At 45.5% G+C, this 13,085-nt stretch overlaps 4 protein-coding genes across 4 annotated transcripts; all 4 read left to right on the forward strand.

Annotated features, from left to right (window-relative positions):
- Nucleotides 1–654: 654 nt before the first annotated feature.
- Nucleotides 655–3,101, forward strand: H6S33_008907 (uncharacterized protein; the record flags this gene model as incomplete). The annotated part of the gene is made up of 5 exons (XM_044840953.1): nucleotides 655–729; nucleotides 853–884; nucleotides 965–2,381; nucleotides 2,441–2,749; nucleotides 2,811–3,101. 5 exons carry the CDS (start codon nucleotides 655–657, stop codon nucleotides 3,099–3,101), a joined length of 2,124 nt encoding a protein of 707 aa, XP_044697722.1.
- Nucleotides 3,102–6,291: 3,190 nt separating this feature from the next.
- H6S33_008908 (uncharacterized protein) lies at nucleotides 6,292–7,673 on the forward strand (the record flags this gene model as incomplete). Its single annotated transcript, XM_044840964.1, has 6 exons — nucleotides 6,292–6,314; nucleotides 6,370–6,394; nucleotides 6,493–6,506; nucleotides 6,609–7,191; nucleotides 7,245–7,552; nucleotides 7,613–7,673. 6 exons carry the CDS (start codon nucleotides 6,292–6,294, stop codon nucleotides 7,671–7,673), a joined length of 1,014 nt encoding a protein of 337 aa, XP_044697723.1.
- Nucleotides 7,674–8,761: 1,088 nt separating this feature from the next.
- Nucleotides 8,762–9,228, forward strand: H6S33_008909 (uncharacterized protein; the record flags this gene model as incomplete). The annotated part of the gene is made up of 3 exons (XM_044840975.1): nucleotides 8,762–8,828; nucleotides 8,930–9,051; nucleotides 9,121–9,228. 3 exons carry the CDS (start codon nucleotides 8,762–8,764, stop codon nucleotides 9,226–9,228), a joined length of 297 nt encoding a protein of 98 aa, XP_044697724.1.
- A 2,603-nt stretch (nucleotides 9,229–11,831) lies between these two features.
- H6S33_008910 (uncharacterized protein) lies at nucleotides 11,832–12,671 on the forward strand (the record flags this gene model as incomplete). Its single annotated transcript, XM_044840986.1, has 1 exon — nucleotides 11,832–12,671. One exon carries the CDS (start codon nucleotides 11,832–11,834, stop codon nucleotides 12,669–12,671), a length of 840 nt encoding a protein of 279 aa, XP_044697725.1.
- Nucleotides 12,672–13,085: the final 414 nt, after the last annotated feature.

Genomic DNA, 13,085 nt, shown 5'->3' on the forward strand with positions numbered 1-13,085 from the left:
AAAAACAGTTTTTGATATCCCCGACACCCCGGATTCTCCTGCGAGAAGTGTTATGCCAATCGGTGCTTGTGGAACAGAAGATCTTGTCGGGGATTATGTGAATCTAGATAGATATCAGATCTCCTCGACGTCGAAATGATTGATTAATTCGGCTTGGGTTAGGGTGCGTACTTTTATACAACTGAGTTTTCTTTTGTCTTTTAAATAGTAGGAGAAAGCCCCGAGGGGCTTCATCCTTCTGGCCAGTATGATTCCCCGGACTTCGGGGCCCTATGACAACAACTCAGCACGTTCTGTGCCTGGAAAGCGGTAATAGAGGCTCGTAGAAGCTCCCAGAATTCACTGGACGCCGCCAAGCCAGCAGAGGCTAGCAGCTTAAATAAAAAAAAAAAGAAGGAAGGCGGCGACAACACAACCTCAACTTTCCCCTCCCCCTCACCTCTTCACCCCGCCAGTCTGCGCCTATATCCCACAACTCCACCCCACCATCCTCCCGTTCATCTAAAAAACCAACCATCTCCCGAGACCTTTATCCCTCGACAAGATCATCAAAAGAACCAACATAATATTGGTTTCTCAATATCTGGATATTTTCCTTCTCTGCTAGTCTGCTCTTAATTTCTACAAATTTTCATCTCCCCATAGCAGCCAATCATGTCGGTAGTTGGTGTTGATCTCGGTGCTCAGAACACCGTCATTGCTGTCGCCAGGAACAGAGGTGTCGATGTGGTATGTAATCTCTTTTAAGCTTCTTGCTAATCTTTTCCTGTTCTCCACTCTATCAGGAGAGCACGTGCATGGATTCACTATCTTTATTCTTTATCGTGATAACTAACGGTTTCTTATCGATAGATCACCAATGAAGTCTCGAATCGTGCTACACCGTTAGTAATACCTCTCCATGGCCTGCAGAAATCAGATGAATGATGGAAGGAAACAAATGCTGATACGTTGGAGGAAATAGGTCTATGGTCGGTTTCGGACCCAAGAGCAGATATCTCGGAGAGCCAGCAAAGACCCAGGAAATCTCCAATTTGAAAAACACTGTCGGTATGCTCAAGCGTCTCGCCGGACGAAAATTTGGAGAGCCAGAGTTGGATATCGAACGCCAGTTCATCTCTGCCGAGCTCGTTGAGGCGAGAGGCGGTGAGGTCGGTGCCCGAGTCAAGTATCTCGGCCAGGACGAGATCTTCACAGGTACTCAGTTGATTGCCATGTTCTTGTCAAAGGTCAAGCAGACTGCATCAGCGGAGCTTAAGCTTCCTGTGTCCGACGTCGTTCTTAGTGTTCCTCCATGGTTCACTGATGCTCAGCGCCGTTCTATCATGGATGCTTCCGAGATTGCTGGACTGAAGCTCCTCCGTCTGATGAACGACACAACTGCAACTGCTCTTGGTTATGGTATCACAAAGACCGATCTTCCTGCCCCAGAGGAGAAGCCCCGCCGCGTTTGCTTCATCGATATTGGTCACAGTAACTACACAGCCTCTATTGTTGCCTTCAAGAAGGGTGAGTTGACCGTCTTGTCAACTGCCTATGACAGACATTTTGGTGGCCGTGATTTCGACAAGGCCCTTATCGAGCATTTCGGCATTGAGTTCAAGGAAAAAAACAAGATTGACATCCAGGCCAACCCTAAGGCTTACTTCCGCCTTGCTGCCGGTGTTGAGAAATTGAAAAAGATCCTTTCTGCTAACGCCCAGGCACCATTGAATATCGAGTCTATCATGAACGATGTAGATGTGTCATCTATGCTCAAGAGGGAGGAGCTTGAGGAGCTTGTCAAGCCTCTTCTAGACCGTGCTACTGTCCCTCTGCAACAAGCGCTTAGTGATGCTGGCTTGAACCCGGAAGATATTGATGCCGTCGAACTTGTCGGTGGTTGCACTCGTGTCCCCTCACTGAAGGAGAGAATTTCTGCTTTCTTCAATAAGCCCCTCTCCTTCACCCTTAACCAGGATGAGGCCGTTGCTCGTGGTTGTGCCTTTGCGTGTGCCATTCTGTCACCCGTCTTCAAGGTCAGGGACTTCTCTGTCCACGACATTGTTTCTTACCCTATCGAGTTCACATGGGAGCAATCCCCTGAGATTCCTGATGAGGACACCAGCTTGACCGTTTTTAACAAGAATAATGCCGTTCCCTCAACTAAGATCCTTACGTTCTACCGTAAGGAGCCATTTGACCTTGAGGCTAGGTACGCCGAGCCTGACAAGCTTCCCGGAATCATCTCACCTTGGATCGGAAAGTTCTCCATCAAGGGCGTCAAGCCAGACCCCAAGGATGACTTCATGATTTGCAAGTTGAAGGCCAGAGTTAACCTTCACGGAGTTTTGAATGTCGAGAGCGGCTACTATGTCGAGGAGGTTGAAGTGGAAGAAGATGTAAGTTTGCTTCTCTATCATGGGACGTACATCAATTCTAATAATCGCGTGTTTGACAGCCCATGGAGACCGACGAGGCTGCCGCTGATAAACCTAAGGAGAAGGTTAAGGTTAAGAAGCAGGTCAAGAAGGGCGAGCTGCCAGTCATCAGCGTCACTGCCTCACTTGACCAAGAGATGAAGAACATTCTTAATGAGCGTGAAGCTGAGATGGTCACCCAAGACAAGCTTGTTGCCGACACCGAGGACCGTAAGAACGCCTTGGAGGAGTACATTTACGAGACCCGTGGAAAGCTCGATGATCTTTATGCTCCATTTGCCTCCGAGGAGGAGAAGAATAAGATCAGAAGCATCATGGACAATGCTGAGGTAAGATCACCCCCTCCCTATCACGACCTCTTTCTTCGCTGTCTTCTAACAACGTTTACAGGATTGGTTGTACAATGAAGGTGAGGATGCCACCAAGAGCGTCTACATTGCGAAGATCGAGGAGCTTCGCTCCGCTGTAGGCCCCATCGCCCAGAGGTACTTTGACAAGGAAGAGGAGAAACGCTCAGCGGAGCGAGCAAAGCGCGATGAGGCCGAAGCCATGAGGAAAGCTCAAGAGGAAATGGCTAAAAGAAACAACGAGAACAAGGACGCCGAGATGAAGGATCCAGATGGTCAACACCAGCCACAGGTGGATGACTGCCAGGATAGAATGGATACGGATAGGGCTTAGATTTGGGAATATGCTTTAAACTATTAGTTCTAGTTCTTGTTCTCTTTGCCTTTATTTCTTTTATTGTTTCCCGTTTTTTTCTTACTTTACATTTTTTTTTTTGACGTAGGGTTCCTTACGGTTTTGTTACCGAATCCCGAGGGCGATGAAATGGGTGACAGGCATACTAAAAAAAAAGCTTTCGTACATTACCCTCATTTTTGTTCTATTTACATTACTGGCTACGGCCGGCAAGCTGTGATATCCTCTCCTTTCGGTTTTTTTATTATTTATTCTTTGCTTGTTTGCGTTGCTTGGGCGAAGAATGATACACTTATGTAGAAATTACAAGTCAAAAGGCTGAAAAGGTCAAAAAATGAAATAGAAGTGTAATTGTGGTCTCCTAGTAATGCCTTGGAAATAATTATCTTGAAGCATGACCACTCACTATCTTCAATAAGTATTGCATTGAGTTCCGTGAAGTTTTTATTCAATCTTACACAGTGGCAGTATAGCGTACTTATTAGATATTCTCAACGAAACAAAATTACTACATGATTCACTCTATGTATTCCAGGGCACAAGAAAGGTGCTGCACAGGTGTCCACATTACATGTAGTTAGGACGTTAAAAATAACTGCGGGAGATTGAGAGGTCACAGAAAGTTTTGTTAAGTACAGTAAGGAAGCAATTCTTTATGGTTTACTCAGCCTTATTTCTACTTCAGTCAATAAACAGTGTGCAAAGTGAGTCATGAGAGATCACTCGGTACATTTGAATCTCCAGGATTGTGGAAATTCTAGACAATCATATCAGAGATGAGAACCTCTATATTTTCTCAAGTAATATCAAAGTGTTTAGTGAATTTCTAAAAGTACCGAGCGAGTGATCTAGAATGAATGAGAGAGTAAATTTGATGACGTCACACTCGATGTCACCCTTTAAAGCGGCCATACATGTATCTATAAATACCAGATCTAATAAATTTCTAGGCAGTCATTCCTCATTCGGTTTTAATATATACCCCGATTTGTATAAGATTTGGACTAAACCCTTAACTAGACTGCGCTTAGTCATGAACATGTCCTTCTTGACCTCCATTTTCCAGATTCATGTCAGGATATACGGATGCCTCGTTTGAGATTCCTCAAATTTGCTGACCACAGTAAGTGCTTAATTCTCGGCGTTAGAAAGCTACCTTTTGTGAGATACTCCACACCACGGAGTAAATGTGTTCCCTTGAAAATTGCTTTGGATGAAGGAGTAATCTTGCATTTGGAATGAATCATCCTCGAGTTTTTAGATCATGGGTTGTGATGCCTGTTTTCAATCTTATTACCAGTGTTTGTATCCTCCCCTTATCCCGTCAAGCAGGATCCATATCTTCGAAATGTCGTGATTAGTAGTACTGTGCCTTTGCACAAGCCGTATTACTCTAGCCTACCTTGAAGATAATCTCCAATAACTGTCAGAGCAGGTTTGTGACAATCCCAAAGGTTAATTAGTAAATAATCTCACTATTTTATCTGTTTTGATTTGATACAAAGGCAAATGACGATGCACAGTGCCCTACTAGCATTAAGTGGTGTAGAGTTGTCCTATCGCATCGAGTAAGAATAAGCGACTTAGTAGAATCAGATTATAATTTTGAGAAATCAAATCATAATATATCACTCACCAAGTGAAACCTGGCTGTTTGAGACAGAAAAGATCCATAAAAAGCTTATTTTCACAAATTAGCAGTTATTCTTATCAGAAACCCATATTCAACATAAAAGCCTTCGTCTTTCGAAATGGGCTTGCGGTCTTTTGCCAAGCCGGGTTTCTTGGCCTTCTTATCTGTCGATGGAAGTAAACATCTGAATCAGAGCTCCTACTGATTCTTGTTTACTCCTGTCATTCATGCATATAAGTCTGTAGGATTTCGATTTGATGAACATTATATACGGGTACGGGTACCAGTTTTTATGGTGGTGAAGTGAATTTTCTCAAGATCCGGCTAACCCCACGGATGAAAAGATCCTGGGTGAGTCAACCAAGCTCGCCGGTACCACGGCATGCTTGCTCCATACAGACTGTCTAATTCCTATGACAACATCAAATAAACCCCGTATCGCTAAGACGCTGACCGCAGAGCATTCTCAACCAGAGAAACCAGCGCGTGGGGAGGGCTTTACAAATCCGAACAGTTGACAAAGGCAGTGCCACGGATAAGATGGAAAATTAGGATATAGATAAGCGGCGAGGAGTAGCATGATGAGGCGATCGAAAAACCAAAACATAGTGCGTAAGAGAAAAAAAAAATGTTGAGGAGGGGCAGAATTGAGATTCAAAGAGGGTTAGCAACAGCAAGAGGTAAGATGAGGGAGATATGGTACCTAGGCTAGAATGCATGACCAACGCACAAAAATAGGATCGCGGGGCAAAAAAATTGTTTCGTGGTGGGTGGTGGTGGTGTTGAGTTCGCGGAATGGGAAAAACAACCCGCATGGGTGTGTGATTTCCAGCCTTTGGAAGGATCATGAAGGGGACAGGAGAGGTACGGGAGGTACGGGAGGTACGGGGAGAATATTTCGAGAGAATGGTAAAGAGATTACCGAGGGCATCGGGTACTCCTATTTTATATATATGAATAAGGTGAATTTATGGATTTTGTCGGAAAGCCTCCGAGAGATTTTCGCTCCGAGTTTCCAAAGCATTAGCGGGTTGCCGAGAATAGGCGTGGTTCGCACTTGGAATAAGATGGTAACACGCGCGCGTACAGAATGGGGAGGGACAGACATCCAGGGACCTGGGGATGCAGTAGAGGGCATTTGATTCTGATTGATTCTGAACGCATCTAGATTGCAATTTTACTCTTGTTTCCGTGTCAAGTGGGTTTGGAACGGGCTACGGCCACCCCCGCTACTTGCCACGATAAATACCTGAGCCCTCACCCCTCATCCTCCTTACTACTCTTCAGTCAAAAACTCAAACACGCATCCTCCATCTTCATCATCAAACCTATATCCTAGAATTTCTTCCTCTAGAGTGAGTTTATTTTCCCGGTGTCTAATGTTTGTTTGATGCCTTCTCCTACCCGGGGATAACCACTATCTTGGTAAACAAGATTTTATCCTCTTGAGCTATCTACACCCCACCCCTCCCAAAGGCGTCATTCATCTCAAAAACAGCCCTAACACTGCGTTAATAGATTCACTAAATAGTCAAAATGGTTGTCAACGTTGGAATTAAGTAAGTTTCTAAAGAACTCTCACCGCTATCTTCAGTAACTGACAATATCTTTTAGCGGTTTCGGACGTATTGGACGTATTGTATGTTCCACCCGATATCCCTCCTTGGATTTATTTTTCGATGATTGTTTTCCCCAAGAATCTTGTAATTCTAACTTTGTTGTTCTGGGTTTCTTCAGGTCTTCCGCAATGCGTAAGTCGAGCCCAACACCCCACCATACCTTATCGTTATCTCTGCATCTTATCAGCGGGGCAACATGGGGATCTGATAGCTAACATAATATTAATGCAACAGCGTCGAGCACGACGACATTAACGTCCTTGCCATCAACGACCCCTTCATTGACCCCAAGTATGCCGTCTACATGCTCAAGTACGACTCCGCCCACGGTAACTTCAAGGGTGAGGTCTCCTGCTCTGAGGCCGGTGACTTGATCGTCAACGGAAAGACCATCAAGATGTACCAGGAGCGCGACCCTGCAAACATCCCATGGGCCCAGGCTGGTGCTGAGTACATCGTCGAGTCCACTGGTGTCTTCACCACCATTGACAAGGCCTCTCTTCACTTGAAGGGTGGTGCCAAGAAGGTCATCATCTCCGCCCCCTCTGCCGATGCCCCCATGTTCGTCTGCGGTGTAAACCTCGAGAAGTACAACAAGGACATCAACATTCTTTCCAACGCTTCTTGCACCACCAACTGCTTGGCTCCTCTCGCCAAGGTCCTCAATGACAAGTTCGGTATCGTTGAGGGGTTGATGACCACTGTCCACTCCTACACCGCTACCCAGAAGACCGTTGACGGTCCTTCCGCCAAGGACTGGCGTGGTGGACGTACCGCTGCTACTAACATCATCCCTAGTAGCACCGGTGCCGCTAAGGTATGTGAAAATTCTGTTCATTTAGAGTATCCATACTAACAATTATTTCATAGGCTGTTGGCAAGGTCATCCCCGAGTTGAACGGAAAGCTCACCGGAATGTCCATGCGTGTCCCCACCCAGAACGTCTCTGTTGTTGATCTTACCGTCCGCCTTGAGAAGGCCGCTTCCTACGAGGCTATCAAGACCGCCGTCAAGGAGGCCGCTGCTGGCCCTCTCAGCGGTATCCTCGCCTACTCCGAGGATGAGCTCGTCTCCAGTGATCTCAACGGAAACAACCACTCCTCTATCTTCGACGCTAAGGCCGGTATCTCTTTGAACGACCACTTCGTCAAGGTCGTCTCCTGGTACGACAACGAATGGTGAGTTAATTCCTTGGTTTTCTTACTCTCGCGTGAATATGTTGCTAATTTCATATTAAGGGGTTACTCTCGCCGTGTCCTCGACCTCATCTCTTACATCTCCAAGGTCGACTGCGCTTAAATGCGCGTCGAGAATTAGAGATGTGGTGGTGGTTTCTTTTGCTAGGGTTCTTTTTTTTTCTTTTTTTGTGGTAAACGCATAAATAAAATATGTATTGCAATGTCATGCGGGAAGAGATTTTTCGGGCATCAAGGTACATGAGAGGATGGATCAGCGCAGGAAACAAAAGAGGGGACATTCCTTTTTTTTTTCTTTTTTTAATGTCGATACCTCCCAAACAAAATAAAAAAATAAGCCGGTTATTCGCCATAAAAATATTTCTCAAATAGTCCTTCCCATTGTAACTACGAGTAGGGCTGAGTATGTTCTTACTGTAGCCTGCCTGGATAACGGCTATAGTTCCCGGTTCAATAAGGCGAAGTAAACTGGCCCCAACTGGCACTTGCGGTAGCTTATCGCAAAAGTCAGGATAAGCCCACCCAAAACAATATCCGATCCTCAGTACTTATGGGTGGGATACCAAACTTGCATAATTATCTGTTTATTCCTCAGTTTTACTGGCTGAAGCTAGGGCGTGAACTCAAAATTTTCACTACTCGCAATTTCACAGCGTTTCCGGACGCAACTGCTATTGCATACACAGAAAAAACCCGCCAAGGCTATCTTTTGTATGGCATGCAATAGTGGTCGCGTCCGGAAACGTCAAAAAACTACGAGTAGTAGCCTTGATGTGAAAGGGGCTATCATAATGTCTTTATCCTCATCAACGGATATACACGCATGCACACCCGCACATTCACTATCAAATACTTTATAATTGTAATATAATGAGCTCATGCGCAATGGGCCTATAATTCGTATGCTGCTAGTAACATGTGCTTGTAATTATAGAGAAATGACGGTTAGAATAACTGCTAGGCCCTTAGTAAGTTTCGGTAAACCATATAGCAAACTTATATTAGAAACCTTTCCAGCATTATTCACCCATGTCGAGTGATACGCCATGGTTACAGGCCAAGCCTTATCGGATCAGAGTGCTGAGTAACGCCAACTTCACATCCAGCGTCGAACCTCCAAACCCCACGCACGACCCGAACACTTTAAAACCTCCGATTCAACACCAATCTGCTCAGCAAGCTACTTCCACCATGACGCTCGCCGAAACCGTGAAGGATGCCGTCCATGACCTCAAGGAGGCAGTCGTAGGAACTCAGCGTACGGCCCAACAACCCCCCCCCCCCTTCTTCCGAACCCCACCCCCCACCAAAATCGCGATTAATGTAGTTGTTCTAACAATCACCTCCCGGTTCCTTTAGTATCCAACAAGGAAATGGCAGATGCACGGCTGCCAATTGCGTATAGAGACAAGTGCGCGCACTTGCTCGTCCCACTGAACCGATGTCGCTACGATACATACTACATGCCATGGAAGTGCGAGGTACATATCTCAACCTAACACAGCTCTCAGGGGAATTGGTGCAGTTACTGATGTTTTGGGCGGGTGCAGGATGAGAGACATTCCTACGAGAAGTGCCAGTACATCGAGTTCAAGCGACGAGTCGCGAAGATGGACGAGTTGAAGGCCGAGAAGGGCGGAAGAAGCGGACTGAACTGAGAGAGGATTCCAGCGATTCCCACAACCAATATGAGGATGAGCGGCAGCCACGGTTTGTGCATAGTGTGCATAGAAATCTTAGCAAGTGAAAAAGTGCATCGGTAGACGGTAGACGCTTGTCAGTAATCTAGATATATATTCCCAGCACAGTGGCCTACAGGAATGGGCCATGTAAGGATATTATTTTGCACCATAGCGGATAAACCCGCGCTTATACGCCGCACAACCCATAAGAAGGAAATCAGGGGTGTCAAGCTTATGGAGTCAGATATCGAATAGGCTTGGTTAATTGAGTGACAATTGTGATGAGATAAAATCAAATCGGAAAAAATCATCAGTCTCTCGGGCTTAAAAAACTCGGTTTTGAGATTGTGCACATTCAACGCGGTGAGAGTGCTGTAAGTCAGAGCATTGATAAAAGCAGTTCCATTCTACAGTCGGTGCTGAGGAAGGAGGCAAGAAAGTGAGACTCGAAAGAACTGGTGCTGGTAGACAGAAAAAACCCTGAGCAATGAATATATCGGTACATACATTTGATTTGATGCGAGCCTAGGAAAAAGAATTTCAGGAGTTGCATCCAGGATTGGTCCACAGAATTACAGCTTTGGTAAGCTGCCGGATGCCCCGAGTTTCTGTTGGATTACAGCTCCGTGTTCGTTAGTCCTGAGGCCGTGGATGAACAAAAATGGAAGCTGCGTGAGATAGAACTCGGATACCGGATCGCTTGGGTTTTCTCAAAAACCTTCCAGAACTACCGTTGTCTCAGAGTGCTGTTGTGCAGTAGCAAGAGTTGACGATATTTCACTAAACCCCACGCATAAAAGGTTTCATGATTCAAGAGGGGGTCAGCCCCGCAACCTCGCTCCACACATCTCTTATCGAAGATGTCGAATTGAATTTCATGGGCTGGCGGTAAGTGTGGTAACTCGTAGTGGTATTGATATAAATCTATCAAAGCTGGGTATTGTTGTGAGATGATTTTCACGTGCTACTCGTATTCGAGAGGGTTCGACTTATGACTGGTAATAATCTGTAGTTCCAGAAACATGTTCAAAGGACTGTATGGTAAAGGGGTGAGTAAAGTTGCCCCACGTGCATACATGTAGTCAGTGGGTCAATGATAGACTTTCTGTCTTGGCTTAGGCTCGTGGATTATCATATTCCAGCCGGCTTGACTCATGGATTACACAATTCGAACGGTGAACAATAAGTCAACGTCCAAAGGCCGGAACTCATTTGTTATAAGGTGGGCCCAGTAAGCTACTTGTTTTGGCAGCAGACCCCGTGCATGTCCAAACTTCAAAACTGACCTTTCTTGTTGCGATATCAATCAACAATATCCCATAGATACACATAATGAACCCTGTATGATATTGGAATTTACCTACGCGCCGCTATATTTATCGCTAGGAACTTGGGACATTACATACATGTACTACTAAAGTACCAAAACGGAGGGGGGGAGTAGGATTATTACCGCACTACCGCCGCGGAATATTAACAGCAAGACAGCAGATTCAGCAACCCCATATTCCTCTGATACTGTATCGCTTGGGCTTGCAGGGGCCTACAGTTAGTGAGCGCAGGAGCCACATCCGTGGAGATCTGTTGGCACAAGAACGCAATTGCAAGAAACGTCCGAGCACAGCGCTTTATTTTCTACGTTTGCTTAATCGGACAACGGTCTGTAGATCTAGAGCAGCTGCAGATTAGGGAGCTGATCATAGAATTGTGCACACGTATGCATCTTTAGAGCATGCATATACTGTCTACGTTAGAGCATGTAGGTCTACTCCAGACTACATGTTTCAGAATTACAGATAAGAGTTTCTAACCGAACCCTACACTCTAACCTGGATATCAAATTGGGATAGCCAAATATACAGACGACAGGCTATGTATCAAAAATCCTGTACCTGCTCTAAATATGTCCTCAAATACCAACATTGACGTTCCCCATAGCCTCCAAATAATGGGAAATTGCATTCGATAACATTCAGTCAGCGGCTCCCACTGATACACGTATCAAGCCACTACAAACAAAGAGTAGCACGAAACACGGAATTCTTTCTCTAGCCACAATCATCCGGATTATCTTCTTGGTGATTTCTATTCGTGCTGCTCGAAACCAGCCTAATTACTCCGGCGCTTTGAGGGCGAATAACAACCCCACCAGCTGTGAGGATTTCGGGGCTACAACCGGAAATGCCAAGTAAAGGGGTATGGAAACCTTGCTAAACCCTTGTCGCTACTAAATAAACCATGCGACATCCGCTCCGCTAGTTACCAACTGTTTGACTGGTTCGCCTCTTCTTGAAACGATGCGCTGCGAATTATTCCGTCCTCCCTTTTTGTCTTCTCGCTTGTAGATCTCGGGATTGGAGAGTCAGTACAAGTATCATACTTGGTCGCACTCTCTTCTTTCTCTTCTGCACATATTAGATCCGTTCTCTCCCCCTTGTCAGCATTGAGTGCTATTTTTCTTTATTTTCATTTCTTTCGCTAGCTTTGGACTACGAAGATCGTGCAAGTCACGAATTATCATTATAAATATTTTTTTTCTACTTTGCACCCCTCTTTACCGAGTATCACATTTCGAAACAATGATGGCAAGTCCTAACACCACCAGAGCCATGATTGCGGCAACTGTCGACGAGTTCTCATTCATGTTCACCGATATCCCACCACGATTGTGCAACGCCAACGATTCGCCGTCGGTGAACCATAAAAACGGCTATCCTCCACACCCTCACCGGGATTTTGTAATCCAGCTCAATGAGAAGCTTGAGGCGTGGAACGCTCGTACTTACCCTCTATCACCTCCCACATCAGACGAGTTTTCTCTCTTCTCCTCCTCAACTGCTTGCGGGTACAGCACGATTGACAGGATCAATCCATACGATCTTTACGGCCCTCCAACTGCAGAGTCTGAGACTCCCTCCCACACTCTTTTATTCCAAGACCAAGACCAGGACCGCAGTGCGACCTCCTCCGCTTCCTCACAAACTCCAATAAGTCCAAAATTTCAAAATATCGCCCTGGAAACCCCATATATGGATCACTGCACAGCACCACCAGCTTACACTGAAAACCCGTACTCGGCCGCAAATATGCACAACGCAAACCCCTGCTATATCCCGTTTGAATATGCAAAACTACCTCATTTCCACCCCCCGCGGTTTTCGCGCCGCCTGAGAGAACTGATTGCCGATCGCCGCCGGCCCATGCAATTACATTTACTACCTTTACACAAACCACGAAACAACGAGAAGCAAGGATGGATTATTGCCACTCCAGACTCCACATTACTTCCTACACCAAGGAACAGGTTTTTGGCATGGTGGGATAGCTTTGATCCACGGCTGGTGGTTTTTGTTAGCTTAATGACAATGCTTTTTGGTGTTTTCATTATTGCGTTGGTTGTGAGTGGCTTTTTGCAGTGATGGGACAGGATTTATGACAGATGGTTTTAAGTACATAGTACGAGGGTTGGCTGCATTTGGTGGGTGGGGTTTTTTTTATTGCGTGGCATATATACGGAGTTTATTTTTTATTTTTTATTTCCTTAGGAGGGAGAGGAGGGGCCGGGATGAGATAGATGTATAAAGTTATGTATGGATAGGTTTAGAAACTGACACATGGCGAAAACTCGCAAACAATATATCTTTTTTTTGTTATTCAATTTGGGGGTTCTCTATAGTACATGTTGTCATATCCATATATCATGATGATCGGGATCCCTTGTTGAAAAGTATCAATCCGGAGCAAGGTGAAATTATCTCAGGACTCTGATGACTTCAGCACCGATCGTCATCACCCCCGGTTTTTTGCGCATATATCGCGCGGTGGATAATATA

This window comes from Morchella sextelata, assembly GCF_020137385.1.
Source record: "Morchella sextelata strain SCLS chromosome Unknown scls_3, whole genome shotgun sequence".
Lineage (NCBI taxonomy): Eukaryota > Fungi > Ascomycota > Pezizomycetes > Pezizales > Morchellaceae > Morchella > Morchella sextelata.